Source organism: Alnus glutinosa, chromosome 5 (assembly GCF_958979055.1).
Source record: "Alnus glutinosa chromosome 5, dhAlnGlut1.1, whole genome shotgun sequence".
Taxonomy (NCBI): Eukaryota; Viridiplantae; Streptophyta; class Magnoliopsida; order Fagales; family Betulaceae; genus Alnus; species Alnus glutinosa.
The window spans coordinates 219,158-238,961 of record NC_084890.1 but is presented as its reverse complement, the minus strand read 5'-3'; the positions used below and the strand labels follow the sequence as shown (position 1 = coordinate 238,961).

General features: G+C 39.5%; 3 protein-coding genes and 1 long non-coding RNA gene across 4 annotated transcripts; 1 reads left to right on the top strand and 3 right to left on the bottom strand.

The window, feature by feature from the left end:
- The first annotated feature begins 1,405 nt into the window (after window positions 1–1,405).
- Window positions 1,406–1,920, top strand: LOC133867590 (uncharacterized). The gene is made up of 2 exons (XR_009900115.1): window positions 1,406–1,641; window positions 1,720–1,920. It is a non-coding gene; the product is annotated as an uncharacterized LOC133867590 (long non-coding RNA).
- A 269-nt stretch (window positions 1,921–2,189) lies between these two features.
- Window positions 2,190–4,782, bottom strand: LOC133867598 (glucan endo-1,3-beta-glucosidase 5). Its single transcript, XM_062304341.1, has 2 exons — window positions 4,271–4,782; window positions 2,190–3,484 (listed from the first exon to the last, which is right to left on the bottom strand). Exons 1-2 carry the CDS (start codon window positions 4,636–4,638, stop codon window positions 2,383–2,385), a joined length of 1,470 nt encoding a protein of 489 aa, XP_062160325.1. The 5' UTR covers window positions 4,639–4,782; the 3' UTR covers window positions 2,190–2,382.
- Window positions 4,783–6,806: 2,024 nt separating this feature from the next.
- On the bottom strand, window positions 6,807–9,852 carry LOC133868440 (ATP-dependent 6-phosphofructokinase 2-like). Its single transcript, XM_062305339.1, has 2 exons — window positions 9,113–9,852; window positions 6,807–7,939 (listed from the first exon to the last, which is right to left on the bottom strand). The coding sequence occupies exons 1-2, from the start codon at window positions 9,716–9,718 to the stop codon at window positions 7,118–7,120; spliced, it is 1,428 nt and encodes a 475-aa protein (XP_062161323.1). The 5' UTR covers window positions 9,719–9,852; the 3' UTR covers window positions 6,807–7,117.
- Window positions 9,853–14,741: 4,889 nt separating this feature from the next.
- LOC133868617 (ATP-dependent 6-phosphofructokinase 2-like) lies at window positions 14,742–18,383 on the bottom strand. Its single transcript, XM_062305549.1, has 2 exons — window positions 17,630–18,383; window positions 14,742–16,149 (listed from the first exon to the last, which is right to left on the bottom strand). The coding sequence occupies exons 1-2, from the start codon at window positions 18,233–18,235 to the stop codon at window positions 15,328–15,330; spliced, it is 1,428 nt and encodes a 475-aa protein (XP_062161533.1). The 5' UTR covers window positions 18,236–18,383; the 3' UTR covers window positions 14,742–15,327.
- Between the last annotated feature and the right edge of the window lie 1,421 nt (window positions 18,384–19,804).

Below are 19,804 nucleotides of genomic sequence, written 5' to 3'. Positions count from 1 at the left end.
AAGCTGCATAACCAGCTACAACCAAAACACAAAAAATACAATAGCTCAACTGAACTATAATAACTCAGACATTACAAGGGAAATCCTGGAGGGAACTTAGCCAAGACCCTACTTTTTACTTCCCATCTGATTCTAGATACCATCCTCTCTTCAGTTCAGGAAGTTTTACCATTTAGCAAAGAGTTTCTCTGCAACCACAAATGATAAACAGTAGCACCAAGAGAAAGTTTCTGGATACTAGCGTTCAAGCTTTTACCACGCATCTCTGCAACACTCCACAATACAATCTCATCACAATCAGTAGGAGGGGTATGTACTGAGCAATCCTGCATAATAGTTTTCCAAATCCGTCCACCGAAGCTGCAGAAAAAAAGACATGGGCTTGGGTTTCTTGACAAGCACGACAAAAGAGACACAAGCTAACACCCATGTAGCCCCAACCACACATCTTATCTCTAGTAACCAAAGCCCCATGGAAAGCAAGTCAAAGCGCAAAGGAGTGTTTAGGGATGACAGCAGGAAACCAGACAAGCCTATGCCAAGCAACAGTCGAGTGTTTATTCCTAAGCCTTTCCCGTGTCTCAGAACTAGTGAAGGTGCCTCCTTTTGAGTCCCATACCACTTGATCAATCATCCCCAATTCAATCTTAGGTAAACAGCTCTGGATCACCACCAGAGCTTCTGATCTGGCACTAGGCCAGTACTAATCCCTTCCTCTAATTATAGAGGACAGTTTAGGCCCTATATAGAGCAGAACCTGCATCATACACCGTTCTATATCCATAAACATCAATAAGACACCCAGCCGGATGCCAATTGTCATACCAAAGGAAGACAATTGGCATTACCTTGGAGATACTTGGAATGGGAAAAGAATGCAATTGGGATTGCCAGATGGTGTTTCATATTGAGAGATCAATTTTCAAATGATATTGACCGTACAAAATAGTTCCAAACCAATTGACCGCCTACTTTACAATGGATTCTCAAAGACTCGGTTATCAAGTTTTTACTTGTACCTAAATGGTAGATAAATTAACGAAAAAGATACTAGAATCTGGATGCTTGCACTGCCAATAAGGTTCCAAAGAAAGAAACAAGAAATATTGTAGTCTAGTGATGTATTTAACTCATATAGCCCAACTGGTGCAAGCAAGACCGACATGTTTGGCTTATGCAGAAAAATGAAATGACCAACCAGTGACCAGTAGAATTTTTACTTGAGTATCATATCTTCTTCTGAATCACTTTTCATATTTTTATTTTAAAATGATGCTGCAAGGACATCAAGAAAGATGAGGATGAGAACAAAGGTTAAGCCACCTAACTAAGTCAACAATGGTAGACGCATTTGCGTTTAACTGGACAGAAGCCAACGCTTCTTGAATGGACAAAGGACAATATGCCCCCTTTTTATGTTTTGGATAAGCATCACATGCCAAGATTGGGAAACACTGGTATAAATAAGACGTAGGAGTGGGAGGGATGTCATACACTATTTGGTCGTTCAGAAGATGGTGAGAAAGGAAAAATTGGTTATTGCTCTTGCATGGCTCCTGGTAATGGCATCCATGATCGTGTCAGCACAGGTGATGCAGGGTGCTCGTCTGCATGCATTTGAGCATATGGTTCATCCCCAAGGTAAGTTATTAATTCTCTTTCCTCACGATTTTCAGTCAGTTTTAACCACTTTTACTACAGCCCTCGTGATTTTTGAAGGTTGTCGCTGCTGCTGGTTCATTTGGAAGCCACTAATCCACTGTGGAAAAACATGTTGTGAAGATGGATGTTGCACTTGATGCATCATAGAACATAGAAGAGTTATACTTTGTCACTAACAGATGGTGTTGATGCTCATCAAATAAAATGAATAAATCTTACGTTGGAACAGCAATGTTCATGCGGCATAAAGTTCTGACTTTCTTATTTCTTGAATAAGGAGGTTCTCTGGGAGCTGTTAAAGATTTGATCCAACAATAAAACTTCACTTTTCATGGATGTCTTGCAAGGAAAAACTAGTCACATTTGTGCTATCATTCCAAAATGATTAATAAAGTTACAATTGGAGCCTCTGACATACTTATAAAACTTAATCGGACTTCGTAAGGGATCAAGATGGAGAATGCAGTCAGTACCACAGCAACTTTGACAGACTGATACATCTATTTCTAATAAAAAGAGAGGTAGTGTGGATATAAAAGTATATATAAATAATTCAATACATATGCGTTTACTTTTTCTCTCACATAATACGATCAGTCAATCAGCTACCTGGAATGATTTTGAACCTTTCTAATGAAATATCGTATTCTATCCCCTATGTTTTGCATTCGTAGTTTCAGAAGAGGGAACTGTGAAAAAACCCACTAAGGAAACCTCTTTTCACATTACAAAGACCCAAAGCCCCCACAGAAACAAAACCCAAAGAATGGCCCACCTACAAACTGGTCGAAAACTTGATGACTTAACATCAGTGACGCCCACAAGAAACCTACAATCACCAACAGAAGGGTCTAGGAAAGTGACCATACCAAGCCCATCAAAATCACAGCTCTGCGAATTTTGCATTTGCAGCTGATAGTAACTGTTGAATGCATATGAGATGTTTCCCTTTGCTCCAATGCCATTACATGATCCCCCATAGTTAAGTGTGGTGCAATCCGCAACACCACAGGCAATTTTCATGTGGTTCGTCACATCAGACAAATCTGTAGATGGATTTGCCACACACCATCTAGATGGAAGATACTGAACATTCCTTGCATTCTTTAACAATCTGCTGCCCAAACCAAGGTTTAGTGGATATTTAGCTTGGCCATCAAAGGAAAAAATACCCCAATGTCTCTCAAAGGTTCCTGGAATTATGCTCTTTGCCCCTTCATCAAGTAGACTGAAAAGATAAATATCCATGGGAGGGACACCTGGCCTCAGTGGAGTTCCTTGGTTACTTAGAACATGATTTATGAGCCCTTGATTGAAAACCCTTGCAGCAGTGAGATTTGCACCGATGGCTCCATCTGTAGGCCAACCTACCTCCCCAATGACTATGGGCATCTGACCATATCCAATTTTGCTGAGTGCTGCAACTAAAGTGTCAAAATTTCCATCAAATGCATTGTAGTAAACATTGGCTCCATCTGTAACAGCATGAGTAGTCCCCTCAAAGAATGCATAATCTTGCGGGAAATCCGAGTTCCCGTAGAGGCTTAGAAATGGATAGATATTTACTACAAATGGGGAACCAATTGAGTTGAGGAACGAAACAAGTTGAGTCATAATTTGGGCCAGTTCGGGTCGGAATGCCCCTTGAGAAGGAAGATCGGACTCATAGGCATCAGCATTGCAAGGGACCACCAGCTTTACATATCCTGCAAGATTTGCTTTGGCTAAGGACTGTTGTAGGTTGAGCAGTGCAGGCATGACATAGGGCTCATATTGACCTGAGTAACTGGAAAGAAAGGGCTCATTTCCTACTGCAACATACCTGACATGACAAGGTAAGAACTGAATAGCTTGTTGGAAAATTGAACTCCTGATACATATAGAAATTATTGTTTTTTTTTTAGATGTGTTAGCAATTTTCTATATATAGATGCATATATAATATTACTGGCACATCTAAACTCCAAAAATGTTTTTAAAAACAATTTTTTTTTTTTTTTTAAGTAATAATCAGTCTTATTAAACTTTTTTTATAGAGAGGATAGAAATTTATCTTCTGGAATAATATCTGCTATCACTTATCAGCCTGTCACTTAGCTTTCATAAGGGAGCCGAATTGTATGCAGTAAAATATATATTTTGTGCTAACGACTTCAACACCAAAATTCAGACAAGACACTGGCTTGTGTAATGGAGAGTTCTAAATCGAAGATTATAAGCAAATCACCAAATGAGCCATTTCAAATTTCATCAACAGAGCTAATTAAAAGACCAAGAACGCTGTAACTCAATCCCAAAAGATGAAGGGCACTACAAAAATAGCAACAGTGATATACAAAATGTGGGAAAGGTTAATACTTTTTACTTGGTTGGTTAGAAGAAATAGGTAGGAAGTAAACTGAACCTAACACTAGTGTTGTTCTGTAGTAAGGTGAGTCTATCATCCCACTTCTGGTAACCAAAACAACAAAAGAAATAAGATCCAAAATATATAATCTTTCTTGACTCTCACTTTCCTACCTTTTCTGAACAATCACACACGACCCCAAAGAAGAAAAAGAAGAAAATTTGAAAATAACAAGAAAGAAGCACAACACAAGTGCGATACCTGATATCAATACCAACTTTACCCATATATCTGGAGACGTTCTGGCGAACCCACAAATCAGAGGCCACAGTGGATGAGCCCAGGGCAGCCAGCATCTCATTGGGAACTCCAACCATGACCTGAATCCCAGACCCCATGAGAGCCTTCATAACATCTGGCTCTGCTTCAAAAAGCTTCACTTTTTGTACCTTGTTGTCCTTGAGGAGATCCACCACAGTGGAGGGCTTCAGCCTGTGGAATGAAATGGTTCCCCAGTTCACTCCAATGGCTGATTCTGCCTTTAGATAGGAGCTTACAATGAGTATCAGAGAAAGAAGATCTGCTGCTGTGAATCTGGCTCTGGGCTCTAACATATTTGTCTCATTCATTCATTCATACGTTAAGGTATATCTGAGAAGTTGTGTCCCAGTCTCAGAGTGCTTAAACACTATACACTCTTGAGGGGGTGGTTTTAAGCGGGTGAAGTGAAGGAATTGGAAGTGAGAAGAAGAATGTGGGGGCGTGTGTAATTGAGCACTGAAGAGGAGTAAAGTGGAAGAAACTCATGTCATTATTACTAACTGATATATTATTATATTCATGTGAGATTATTTTCAAAGACAAAACTACCCTCCATGATAAGTCGGTGCCATTGCCAAATGGTCCAATGACAACCCTTCTTGCGTTATTCTTTTGGGAAGGGAAAGGGCCCTTCACTTGTTTTACGCGCACACATTTATAGACGATGTGACATTTCATCCCTAGTACTAATTAAAAACAGTGGGACGTCGGTAAGGATGAGGGAATTTGGACAGGCCTTTCTCATTTGATGTAACATAAAAAAATAAAAAATAAAATAAAAATTATCTTATGTTAAGATTTTTTTAAAGAAAATACATCAAGCCCATGTAGATTGTAGAGTAATATATAATGAAAGGGGCCGGGGATGGTGTCATTGTCTTTAGCGAGAAATAATATATCAGGTAGTGACGGACTTCTTCGCTATGTGTCCATGCTCTGCTCTCTTATTTGTTCTTTTGCCCATTTCAGCAGTACAAAATGATAATTAACAAACCAATAATTTGAGCAAGAAAGCAATTGATCTTCTTTAAGTTATGATATTTGTACAGATCAGCTATAGGGTCTTACAAGACATCAATTATAGAAAGAAATCCCCCACCCATCATAGGTCCAAATCTGATAGTTATTATGTCATTCAAGCTAGAGATCTATGCTTGATTTTTTTTAGCAGTAGGCAGTCGATCCAAGGCAGACAATAAATAAATAAACGGTCTTTTGACACGAATGACATCTCTAACATGCTATACCACGTCGCATGTTGGCTTTGTCTAGTACTGGCCGCTTGTCAACACAGCTTTAGAGTCCCTCTTGTCTCTGCTTTAAAAAACAAAAAAAAAAAAAAAAAAAGACCCATGGGAGTTCTGAAGGCAGTACCATATATATATTTTCCTGCCACTCTCATGATATCATCAAACACAGTTTGGAGTAAACCTCGTCATATGCCAAAGCAGATTGTGCTTTTATCTTTATCTGTGCTTCTCAATCTTCACAGATCTTATAAGCATCCAATGGCAGTGGTAGCAACTTCTCTAGACCGTCCCCAAATTAGTTCCATGGATCTTCTCGTGGAGCGGAATGTAAACTAGATGGGTCCAATTCTAAGCCAAATTCGCCATGGCAATTTTTTTTTTTTTACTTGACCTGGCAAGCACCAGATTCTACATAAAAGGGGAGGTTGGGAGATTTGTAAAAGTCGATGCATCGTTTTGGAAGGCCACATAGTCAACAAGATATGAGATTCCCCAGCATTCACAAAGCCATAAAGAGCATTGGGTTCCCTATCTTTACAAAAAGTGTGTGACACAGCAAGATGATGAGCAATTTGCAGAAGAAAAAAAAGAAGGAAAGATTACTGGCGATTCCTAATCAAAGAAACCTTTTCTTTTTACACTTTGTCTAGTTATAGAAAAGAGCATTTGGTTGCCAAATTGGCTTGTTTAAAACTCATTTAGACTCACCACTCAATGCCCAAAACTGCTCCCTATGACTGCGGTTTCGCACAAAGTAGGAGATATGTATGACCCCAGAATCCAACCCAAAATATCACCGGCCACCAAAAGAATGATAATAACTACACATTCGGTACGCAGGGTTACGCAGGAGGAATAGACCCATGAATAGATAGCTATTACATAGTTGGTTGCCCTATCATTACTAGGGAATAGCACGAATTCTTGGAGGACATTATAAATAAGGTGGTACTGAGGGTTAAGTGTAGGTTTCCCAAGAAAATATCTTTCAGCTAGTCACTTGACATTCTTCTTCATCCGATACTTCACAAATCAAACACAGCCAAAATAGCCCTATACTATACTAAACTTACTCTAACATAATTCAGTCCTTCTATATTGAGAAAGAATCTACAAATTCAAATACCAGTTCTGCAGATAAGATCAAACACCAAAAGAATTCAGAGAAGGGAGAAGACAAAGACAACAAGATATCCACTCAAGCACAAGATCAAGATAACAATACGTTAGCTGAAGATAAGATAGTGTAATTTATGTTTTGAGTTTTGAATCCTCTGTAACAAATCCAAACTGTACATTTTATAAACACAACATACAGCTCCCACTGGATCGTTATGGGAAGCATATTCATTCACTAGTATTCAGAAACTCTTTATTCTATTGCTTGTATTGCTACCAACAAGTAAAAACATTACCAGCAATAATCTGATACCTGGTGTCCAGTTCAAATAGCCCATAAACCCTCAGTAAGAATCACTTCAAGAGACCACAGAGCCTAGATGAAACACACTTTAGGAACAACAGCGTGGTTCAATGTTTAGTTCCTCACAAATTCAGGCTGGTTAGTGACAGATCTGACCCATGCCCATTTGTGGTCTTTTATGTCAACTTCATTCTTAGCCCGTGCCACCTCCTCCAATGGTATATAGGCATAGTTTCCATTTATAGGACCGGCTACAAATCCAGTGTACCCTGCCATAACCCCATGAATTGCCGAGTGTGCTAGAAGTGTACAATACAGGTTATCTGTAGCATTTGCAGGAACTGCACGTATCATGTATGTTGGATCTATGTACTTTACAGTGAACAACTCATTTGGATGGTCTCTTGCCCACCAATTCTTTAGCTCTGACTTCAACCACCCACCAACGTCTAAGAAGACAGGGTTGCCAGATTCATCCCTCTCCTCCTTCTGTTCATCAGTCCTTGGTATCATATCCTGTCCAGCCCCCTCAGCAACTACTAGTACTGCATGCCCATATTCCTTCAGCCGCTGCTCAAGAAATTCAAACAGCCCTCCTTTTCCTTCCAAGTAAAACTCAATCTCAGGAATCAAGCAGCAGTCCACATCGCGGCTGCTCAATGTTGCATAAAGGGCAATGTGCCCTGTGCTTCGACCCATTAGCTTCACTAGGCCTATTCCATTAACTGCACTCTCAGCCTCCACAAGAGCTGCATTTATTGCTTGCTGTGCCATTTCTACTGCTGTCTGGAATCCAAATGATCTGTCAATGATTCCAATATCATTATCTACGGTTTTGGGGATCCCAACAACTGCAATATTCAGTTTCCGGCAACGGATTTCATCAAATATCTTCACAGCCCCACGCATCGAGCCATCTCCACCTATGATGTACACCTGTTTATATGTATGGGGGATGAGCAAATAGAGGAACCCCATTAGACTCTTCCATACAACTAAAAATATTTTAGCTACATAAAATCTACCATGATTGGCAACTGAGAATCTGCCTCAATTACAAGAATATACAACTTATTATAATGTATGACTCTACTATTCAGAAAAGAAGATATATAATCTTGAATCGCTAATATGAGTTGTGTGGCAAACCCCCATACAACCTGGGTAACAAACCACATGTAGGAACAAGGCTCTTTAGAAATTATTGGACCTTCCAGTGAGAATTTCTATTGGAAGACTTGCATAGTTTTCAGATCGATTCAATAGACAGTCATACTTTCTACTTGCATAGTTTTCAGTGTGATTCAATAGACAGTCCTACTTTCTACATACACAAACCTTCCTTGATACTTCTGCAAATAACCCTCAGCTTCTGTGATGTTTAAGATATAACAATAACCATCCTCCATGTCTTTTATCCATCAAGGATGAAACCGTTTACACTATATATAACTATTTTTGCCCTCATAGCTTGTGAGGATTATTCTACCCATTGTGTTCTATCACCAGCTTGAGAGAACATAAAAGCTTTAATGTGAGGAAAAAGATATGAAGACCTCAACAATTAAAAACATTATAATGAAGTCTCAAACAGAATCATATGAACAGAGCTATTAACCTCTTACGGTGGTCGGTATAAGGAGGAAAACGTCTGCAGAGGTTTAAGAATTAAGGTCCTCGAATGCTTGAGGGCATTTGCTTCATTATGTGAGTAGTTTAAAAGCTCAAATAGATAAGAAAAAAAATATACTCAAGCCCTGTAGAGTGTAGGCTATTCCACAAAAACAAAGAAAGAGGACAAATGCCTTAATTCTCTTGTTACATAACATTATATATAAATTTTCAACCTTAAACCCTTTAAGGTCTGTTTGTGTTTATTAACAACTAGAAAAGCAGGGGAATTTTAGATATATGCATAGGTAAACATCAGAGGTAAGGGTGGCTTCAAAATTTCAGTCAATTTAAGTAAGACCAAAGCCTTTTCCAAAGTTTCATGAATTTCAAAGGTTGAGGACCCCAATGATCATCATCAAATGTAAAATCAAAGCTAAGAAATTTAACATATATAATTGTGTCATGGAGTATCAGACTTGAAAGACAGAAGAAAACCTGGTTAAAGCCACGATCCCGGATTGCATCGACGATCTTGTGAAGATCAAAACCACCCCTAGAGGTCTCAAGCAAAGTGCCACCCTTCTTGTGCAAGCTGTGGACCAGCTTGGGATTCAGCTCCACAGGCTCCGAGGAGTAGAAACCCCAGTAGCCAGCCTTCACCCCGAATATCTGACGCACCCCGTAGAGGTCCCAGAGGGCCACCACCAGCTCCCTGATGACGGTGTTGAGACCGGGGCAGAGCCCCCCGCACGTGACGATGGCAGCCCGGGTTTGAGACGGGTCGAAGAAGACTCGGTTGCGCGGGCCGGCTCGATGGTAGGCGGTGGAGTGGGGGGGAGAGGAGAGATCGTAGAGGATGTGTCGGAGGATGACGTCGGTATGGGAGACGTAGAAGCCGTCGGAAGGGTGGTAGAATGGATTGCGGTCTAATGGGTTGGGGTGGGTTTGGAGGTCACGGAGGAAGTCGGTGAGGTGGGGTAGTTTGACTATAGAGAATGGCAAGGTCCTGTTGGCGTTATCGGCGTCTGTGTTGGAAAGGATGTGCTCTGTTGAATAGGGTGCAGTGGTGAGGTTGGTGGCTTCTGGGCACGAAACGGCCATGGCTCCTGCTCTTCTTCTTTTTGCAGAGAGAGAGAGAGAGAGAGTGAGAGAGTCAGAGAGGAGTTTGAGTTCTTCCTCGCATTGAGGAGTTTGTAGCAGGACGACACGTTGGGCGGCCGAGAGAGAGAGAGAGAGCGTCTGTGAGAGCCTGAGAGGACATAAATTTCCTCCGCTTGCGGTATTTTTTTTTATTTTTTTTTAGAAGGATGATTCTTTTCCTTTCTTATTCTTATAAGAATAATTGTACCATTAATCCTTAGAATTGATTTAAATTACAAATCATTTTATGTGGTATAAAAAGTTTATAGAAGGTCTATGTGTTAAACTATAATTACAAATCATTCCTTAAACCCATTTTCCATCCACTAAGTTAATAGATTCCGTTAATTTGCCACATCATACATAATTAAAAATCGGCATGTGGCAACCCAAGGCCTAGGAGAGGCCATGCGCCACCCCCAGACATCGTCGGGCCACCCCCGGTAGCCACTCCTTTGCTATTCTCTATTTTTTTAAAAATAAAATAAAATATTTTTTAAGTTTTATTTATTAATATTTTTTTATTGTAATGGACATATGTCGATTTCTTATTAAGTATGACGTGGCAAACTAACAGAATTTGTTAATTTGGTGGACAGAAAGCGGGTTCAATGAGTGATTTGTAATTGTAGTTTACCACAGAGACCGTCTATGAACTTTTTGTACCACAATGAGTGATTTATAATTTAGGCAAACCCAGGATATATATATATTTTAAATCATTAATTATTAGATTTATGGGGACATATGTCGGATCTACATGAATCCCACCGATCTAAGGGAAATGATATTTTGTCACTCTATAACATAATTATTGGCCACTTTTGCTTTTTTTATTATTTATTTCTCCAAATTTAATGACAATTTTAAAAAGTAGAAAGATCAAAAATATATATATACTATGTCTCATTTTTTTTTTTTTTTTTTTTTTTATATAAATACAACAGAAACCATTACAAACTAAAAATAAAAACACAAATATAGTAGGGCTTGGGCAACCCAAAATATAATCTATGAATGAAAGTACGTGGGGGCAATGCTTCCGAAGATGCCGGCCCATTAGCTTGAGGCACGGATGCCACGAAGCCGGGGGTCACCATTAAAGATGATTTCACAAGTGTATTGAGTCACAAAGACCCAAACACCAAAACAGGGGTAAATAAGGGGAGAGAGGTACAACAAATAAGTCCAATAAAACAAACAAATAAACACAAAAACAGCAGCAACAAGAATGGCGGAGGCAGGGTGGGAGCCCTACCGGGAGGCGCGTGAGAGCCACGCGCCGCCCAAGGACGACCTCTCAGTAGTAGGGAACGGCGAAATCGACCGGAACCACCGAGGGTTGGAGCGGAAAGTGGAGGAGGGTGCAATCGGAATCTCCACGCGCCGGTTGAATCCAAGAGAGTACTGGCGCGTGGGAAGCACGCGCCATCTTCCAAGCGACGGAGGAGAAGAGGAAGACCACCGGCAGACTCTAGAGACTCTGGTGAACCCAGTGCTGAGGAGCAAGACTAGAGAGAGAGGAAAACAGTGAATAGATCTAAGATCAAAACACCGACTCCAAACTCTAAAACCATGGAGGATGAAGGGGGATTGGCGAGTACAAGCCTGCTGGTTGGAGGAAAGTAAGACGATAGCTGGAAAAAGGTAAGATAAATTCGGTGCAAGGCCGGCTCTATGGGGGAGGAACCGGAGCAAAGCCGGCTTGGTGGTTTGAGAGAAAGCTCTCAAACTTATTTGGGTATGGGTTGGTGGGTTGTTGGGTGGTTGTGGGGAGGGTGAGAGGATGGCAGAAAATGATGGAAAGCTTCCCTCCCATGGAGGGAGCACCAGTAGCAAACGAGAAGGAAAAATTCTAGAGAGAAGTTAGAGCGTCTCTCATTTTTTTTTAACTCATCTATAAAACCGTCATCTGTATTTTTAACCTACACGATCTTTTAATTGACACATGAAAATGACTTAATTTTTTAATAAAATTATTAAATAAACTATATACTTCTTACATGTTTAAAGGATATATAATGATTTTTAGATTGAAGTTGATAGAAATTCTTCCGTCTCAGTCTAAATGTTAACTCGTTTTTTATTTCTTATCAAAGAGTTGAGCTTTATGAGATAAAAGACAAATGAAACCGTTCCTAAAATTTTTACATTGAACTCGATACTAAATGAGCCAATTTTTTGAAGGCAAAGAAAGCGTAATTTGTTGTTGAGTAATTTTAAATACTCAACTCTCATTTTATTTGACTGATATGGCAGTATTCATCAATTATTAAAAAAAAAAAAAAAATCACTTTTAATAAATACTGATCTAAGAACTGCTCAACAATAAAAATGGAATGAGAATTATGTACGTAGCATTACTCTTTATTTTTATTGTTATCTATTAAGTAAGGAATTAATTACCATAGGGCATGGGTCACATGACATAATAGTTGTGGCGGCATTAGGAGGAACAAGCCAAGGATCACGAAGTTCACCTCGTTTTAGTAGCTAATTAGTTAATTGAGTGAGGAAAGGAGATTAGTTACTAATAATCTTTTAAATAGTCTTCAAGTAAATTATATATAATAAATAAAAAACCTTGATTTTTTTTTAATGATATAATTGTTAGACTGTGCAAAGAACTAGAGAGTTGGATCAACATAAAAGAGACTCACAAGTTAAGGAAAATTGTTGTGATCCATTCACTTATAAAGTTTGTGTCCCCTATTAATCAAAAGTATAAGAAAAATGAGTAATTAATATACATAAGTAAACTAAACCCGAGCCCATTAACATAAATTTGCCGAAGACCAACTCATATTGATCATCTTTTTTTTTGAAGAAATAAATCAATTTCATTCATCAAACCAGTAGAGCCAAAATGCTCTACAAAACCAGAGTTCAAGACTGAGATTACATTTTCCGGATACCCTGAGAAAAAATCTAGCCAAACACCTATATAATTCCTACATTACAATATCCAGATTAGAATTTATAGATGATAAGCACGAGGCTCCCGTATTGTTTGGGCCCATTCAAAAAACCGGCCTCTCTGACAAAAAGAACGCCAACTTCTACAGAATTTTCTGGCCAAAAAATTCTCCTATTTTTTCCCCATAAATCTCCCTTCCTTGAAGAAATCGTTGACTTTTTTTTGCCCTCAAATCAGATGTAAAAACCGGTCCAAAAATCCCACTGGCGCTAACCCATGAGCACACATAGAGTAACCACCTCGATTTCAAATCGCCAAGATTTGTCCGATTCCTGCCTCTAGCCGACACGCCATCCCACTATAGAAGGATTGTGATACTTTCTTACAGAAAAACCCCCAGCCTCCGATCTATGAGCACCCGTCAGGTAGACCTCTCCTTCACGGCTAAAGTCGCGGCCACTTGAACAGAAACCACAAATCAATCTTAACCTCCAGAAACGATTTTCACCCAGGACCATGAAATACATCGTCCCAGATTGGTCTACACGGTAAATAAACAACAAAATAGAAGAATAAGAAAAAAAATAAAAAAGCAGAAAACACCTTCTCAATCCCATAGCAGGACGGGAATAAAACACCTTCTTCTCTACGGATGCAAACTACACCTAAAGAGAAGAACAATTATTCAGAATCTAAAGATAAAAACAAAAACAAACACTACCAGAGGAGAGAAGCATGGTGCTTCCCTCCTCCTCTACAACCAAAACTTTCCTTTTCACTCTTCTTTTACAAATAACCCCTACACAGCGTTTTTCGTGCCCTCTTGTTTTCGTCTGTTAATAACTCATATTGATCATCTACAAAGGGATCAACGGCATAAATCCTTAACATCACCGGCCTTGACGATGAAAAAACCAAAATAATTAAATCATCAAGAAACTCTTCATTAATTAGAACATCAACTCCATCCTCAATCATCTCAATCCCCTCTATCTTCCTGCGCTCCTAACCACCCACAGACCTCACCCCCTGCATTGCAAATGAAAGATATATAATTTCAGTCTACAGTACTCAAAATTACCTTTTTTATTATGTACCAAAAGCATATATATATATATATATATATATATATGTATTAATAAAGCAAAACACATGTTACAATATCATTGCATTTGTAATTTAAGAAAGAATAATAGAAAGAAAAGATAAAAGTATATTATATTATATATATATATATATATATATATATATATATATATATATATATACCTCCAGTCAAGGCAATTATCGATCCCTCGGGCTTGCATAAAAGTCAGTGTGTAGAGGACGATAGACAAGTAGCTTGAAACCAAGCTCCATCTGCAATCTCTGAAACATGTTTGCCAAATAAAAGTTGCTCCTTAACACCTCCACCTCTCGCAAGGCAGTCAAACTCCGTAGTTCCAAATGAAGGCATCCATCGATAACCATATGCCTTATATAGGCCTGGCATTCCACCTTCGTCCACTTTCCATTCTTCAATTAATTCCACTCCTATCAATTTTAGGACTTGCAGTTGGGGAAACGAATTTGCATGGATGTGGAGACCACGACAAGAAAGGCAATGTGCTAGTTTCAGCATCCAAAGTTAGGCAAGTTTTCCCAACACTTCCATGCCACCGTCGTCTAACCACACCCCAATTAAGCTGATCTTTGTAATTGTCTCTGGAAAAGAATTAGGAAGAGTAATAATATGTTCACTAAAATATGAAATTTTCAATGTCTGGAGATGACATTTGGTAGACGCCTGCCAAAAAACCTTCTAAATCCCATCTGACGCTCGGCTTGACCCGCATTAGCCCTAATTTCCTTTTATTAGGAAGCTTGCCCTCCATCACGAGACGCACTATTTTTGAGTCCCATATGATCCGAACTTTCTGATAGAATGGATGAAGAATGAAGGAATGTGAAAATGGAAGGAAAATTGTGTTGATAATGAACTCTAATTAATAGATGGAGGCAGATCCTTAGTAAATCCAATTAAGGCTGGAAACAAACCACAAGACAAAAGTTTATATCAATTCTCCATTATTCTCATTAACAACCAAATGACCTTTAAATAGAAATACAAGTAGATAACATCTAAAGTGATAACACCTAATATTCAAATTCAAACATACTCTAATCCTAATATTAACTAATCTAATCCTTATGAGTTGGAATTCCATTCCAACTCCCCCTCTTAGGTTCTTACCCTAATCTTACCCTATCATTCCTACCCCCTTAAAAGGACCTTGTCCTCAAGGTCCAGCAAAATAAAATTAACCTAGTACAACTGAATAATTAAAAATGAAATAAAATTTACACATCTACGAGAATCCAATTCTACTAACACGTCAACCCTTTTTTTTTTTTTTCTTTTTTTTTTTTCTAAGCCATATGAACAAAGATGGTGTGAGGAGATGAGGCTGTGACACTCGAGATGTGTGGCGGTGTTGATGGCTCAGTTTGAGGATACGATGACATGGAATGGCACGGTGGTTGACGGCACAGTTGGGATGGCATGGACATTAGGCGGGTTGAGTCCGGTGTTCTCTAGATCTGCGTCTGGTGGGACGGCGACCATGGGTTGTGAATGGCTCAGTCTGTGGACGGCGTCACGATACTATTAGGATTAGTTCCTCACAAAATTGGGCTGGTTAGTGACAGATCTGACCCATGCCCATTTGTGGTCTTTTATGTTAACTTCATTCTTAGCCCGTGCCACCTCCACCAATGGTATATAGGCATAGTTTCCATTTATAGGACCGGCTACAAATCCAGTGTACCCTGCCATAACCCCATGAATTGCCGAGTGTGCTAGGAGTGTACAATACAGGCTATCTGTAGCATTTGCAGGAACTGCACGTATCATGTATGTTGGATCTATGTTCTTTATAGTGAACAACTCATTTGGATGGTCTCTTGCCCACCAATTCTTTATCTCTGACTTCAACCACCCACCAATGTCTAAGAAGACAGGGTTGCCAGATTCATCCCTCTCCTCCTTCTGTGCATCAGTCCTTGGTATCATATCCTGTCCAGCCCCCTCAGCAACTACTAGTACCGCATGCCCATTCTCCTTCAGCCGCTGCTCAAGAAATTCAAACAGCCCTCCTTTTCCTTCCAAGTAAAACTCATTCTCAGGAATCAAGCAACAGTCCACATCACGGCTGCTCAATGTTGCAGTAAGGGCAATGTGCCCTGTGCTTCGACCCATTAGCTTCACTAGGCCTATTCCATTAACTGCACTCTCAGCCTCCACAAGAGCTGCATTTATTGCTTGCTGTGCCATTTCTACTGCTGTCTGGAATCCAAATGATCTGTCAATGATTCCAATATCATTGTCTACGGTTTTGGGTATCCCAACAACTGCAATATTCAGTTTCCGGCAACGTATTTCATCAAATATCTTCACAGCCCCACGCATCGAGCCATCTCCACCTATGATGTACACCTGTTTATATGTATGGGGGATAAGCAAATACAGGAACCCCATTAGACTCTTCCATACAATTAAAAATATTTGAGCTACATAAAGTCTACCATGATTGGCAGCTGAGAATCTGCCTGCCGAGGAGTGATCGTTACACTCCTCGAGCGCAACTTGTGCACTCACAGCAGTCACAAGGGAGTGGGACCCAGTGTGTGGGTCCCACTCCCTTGTGCCTGCTGTGAGTGCACAAGTTGTGCAGCAGGAGTGTTTGTATCATTTTCCCTGCCTCAATTACAAGAATATAAAACTTATTATAACGTATGACTCTACTATCCAAAAAAGAAGATATATAACCATGACTTACTAATATGAGTTGTGTAGCAAACCCCATAAAACCTGGGTAATAAACCACATGTAGGAACAAGGCTCTTTAGAAATTATTGGACCTTCTAGTGAGAATTTCTATTGCAAGACTTGCACGTTAGTTCTGGCCTTTAATGAATCTCTACAATTCCTTTAGTTCCCCTCATTTGTTATTTTCTTGCTAATTACACTGTTAGGTTATATGTCCCACATTGTATTGTGGTAATTATATTGTATTATGGTCAATGTACTATGGTCCCACATTGCTTTATCGTATGTAATCCACCTCTATATAGGCCCCTCCTGTATAGTTTACAGTGTGATTCAATAGACAGTCCTACTTTCTACATACACAAACCGAGCTTCCTTGATACTTCTTTCTGCAAAGAACCCTCAGGTTCTGTGTTGTTTAAGATATAACAATAACCATCCTCCATGTCTTTTATCCACCAAGGATGAAACCGTTTACACTATAGATGACTATTTTTGCCCTCATAGCTTGTGATGATTATTCTACCCATTGTGTTCTATCACCAGCTTGAGAGAACATAAAAGCTTTAATGTGAGGAAAAAGATATGAAGACCTCAACAATTAAAAACATTATTATCAAGTCTCAAACAAATCATACGAACAGAGCTATTACCCTCTTACGGTGGTCGGTATAAGGAGGAAGACGTCTGCAGAGGTTTAAGAGTTAAGGTCCTCGAATGCTTGAGGGCATTTGCTTCATTATGTGAGTGGTTTAAAAGCTCAAATAAATAAGAAAAAAAAAAAAAAATACTCAAGCCCTGTAGAGTGTAGGCTATTCCACAAAAACAAAGAAAGAGGACAAATGCCTAAATTCTCTTGTTACATAACATTATATCTAAATTTTCAACCTTAAACCCTTTAAGGTCTGTTTGTGTTTATTAACGACTAGAAAAGCAGGGGAATTTTAGAAATATGCATAGGCAAACATCAGAGGTAAGGGTGACTAAATTTCAGTCAATTTAAGTAAGACCAAAGCCTTTTCCAAAGTTCCATGAATTTCAAAGGTTGAGGACCCCATTGATCATCATCAAACGTAAAATCAAAGCTAAGAAATTTAACATATATAATTGTTTCATGGAGTATCAGACTTGAAAGACAGAAGAAAACCTGGTTAAAGCCGCGATCCCGGATTCCATCGACGATCTTGTGAAGATCAAAACCACCCCTAGAGGTCTCAAGCACAGTGCCACCCTTCTTGTGCAGGCTGTGGACCAGCTTGGGATTCAGCTCCACAGGCTCCGAGGAGTAGAATCCGCGGTAGCCAGCCTTCACCCCGAATATCTGACGCACCCCGTAGAGGTCCCAGAGGGCCACCACCAGCTCCCTGATGACGGTGTTAAGACCAGGGCAGAGCCCCCCGCACGTGACGATGGCAGCCCGGGTTCGAGACGGGTCGAAGAAGACTCGGTTGCGCGGGCCGGCTCGATGGTAGGCGGCGGAGTGGGGGGGAGAGGAGAGATCGTAGAGGATGTGTCGGAGGATGACGTCGTTCTGGGAGACGTAGAAGCCTTCGGAAGGGTGGTAGAATGGGTTGCGGTCTAATGGGTTGGGGTGGGTTTGGAGGTCGTTGAGGAAGTCGGTGAGGTGGGGTAGTTTGACTGTAGAGAATGACAAGGTCCGGTTGGCGTTATCGGCGTCTGTGTTGGAAAGGATGTGCTCTATTGAATAGGGTGCAGTGGTGAGGTTGGTGGCTTCTGGGCACGAAACGGCCATGGCTCCTGTTCTTCTTCTTTTTGCAGGGAGAGAGAGAGAGAGATAGAGAGAGAGTATGAGAGTCGAGATTCGAGAAGAGTTTGAGTTCTTCCTCGAGTTTGAACAGCATTGGTTACGTGGCCGCTTCGCATTGAGGAGTTTGTAGCAGGACGACACGTTGGGCGGCCGAGAGAGAGCGTCTGTGAGAGGACATAAATTTCCTCCACTTATTGGTTACAGTATTTCTTTTTTTTAGAAGAATGATTCTTTTCCTTTCTTATTTCTTATAATTAAGTTATATCATCCTGTGTTCAAAACAAAAAAAAAAAAAGTTATATCATCCTCTTATTTTTTTTAAAAAAAATCATTATTAGATTTACGGGGACATAGGATATACCTGAATTCCACATTTACAAGAGAAATGATATTTTATCACTTTATGAAATGATTATTAACTATTTTTGTCTTTTATTTATTAACTAATTAATAATCTTTTAAACAGTCTTCAAGTAAATTATAATAATAATAAAAAAAGACCTTGATTTTTTTAATGATATTGTTTGCATTTGAATTTGAAATGGATTAGAGAGCTGGGTCAACATGCATAAAAGAGACTCAGAAGTGAAGGAAGATTGTTGTGATCCATTCACATATAAAGTTTGTCCCATATTAATAAAATATAAGAAACATAAGTAATTAATATACCTAAGTAAACTCAAGTCCATTAACATAAATTTGCCAAAGACCAACTCATATTGATCATCTACAAAGGGATCAACGGCATAAATCCTTAACATGACCGGCCTTGATGATGAGGAAAAAAAAAAAAAACCCAAAATAATTAAATCATCAAGAAACTCTTCATTAATTAAAACATCAACTCCATCCCCAATCATCTCCCCTCTATTTTCCTGCGCTCCTAACCATCCACAGAGCTCACCCCCTGCATGGCAAATTAAAGATATGTAATTTCAGTCTACACTCAAATTACCTTTTTATTATGTACGTACCAAAAGCATATATATATATATATATATATATATATCAAAACTCATGTTACAATATTATTGCATTTGTAATTTAAGAAAGAATAATAGAAAGAAAAGATAAAAGTATATAAATAATTATATATACCTCCGGTCAAGGCAATTATCGATCGATCCCTCGGGCTTGCATAAAAGTTAGCGTGTAGAGGAGGATAGACGAGTAGCTTGAAACCAAGCTCCATCTGCAATCTCTGAAACATGTTTGCCAAATAAAAGTTGCTCCTTAACACCTCCACCTCTCGCAAGGCAGTCAAACTCCGTAGTTCCAAATGAAGCATCGTCATCTTAAGGCATCCATCGATAACCAAATGCCTTAGGCCTGGCATTCCACCTTCATCCACTTTCCATTCTTCAATTAATTCCACTCCTATCAATTTTAGGACTTGCAGTTGGGGAAACGAATGTGCATGGATGTGGAGACCACGAGAAGAAAGGCAATGTGCTAGTTTCAGTATCCAAAGTTTGGCAAGTTTTCCCAACACTTCCATGCCACCGTCGTCTAACCACACACCAATTAAGCTGATCTTTGTAATTGTCTCTAGAA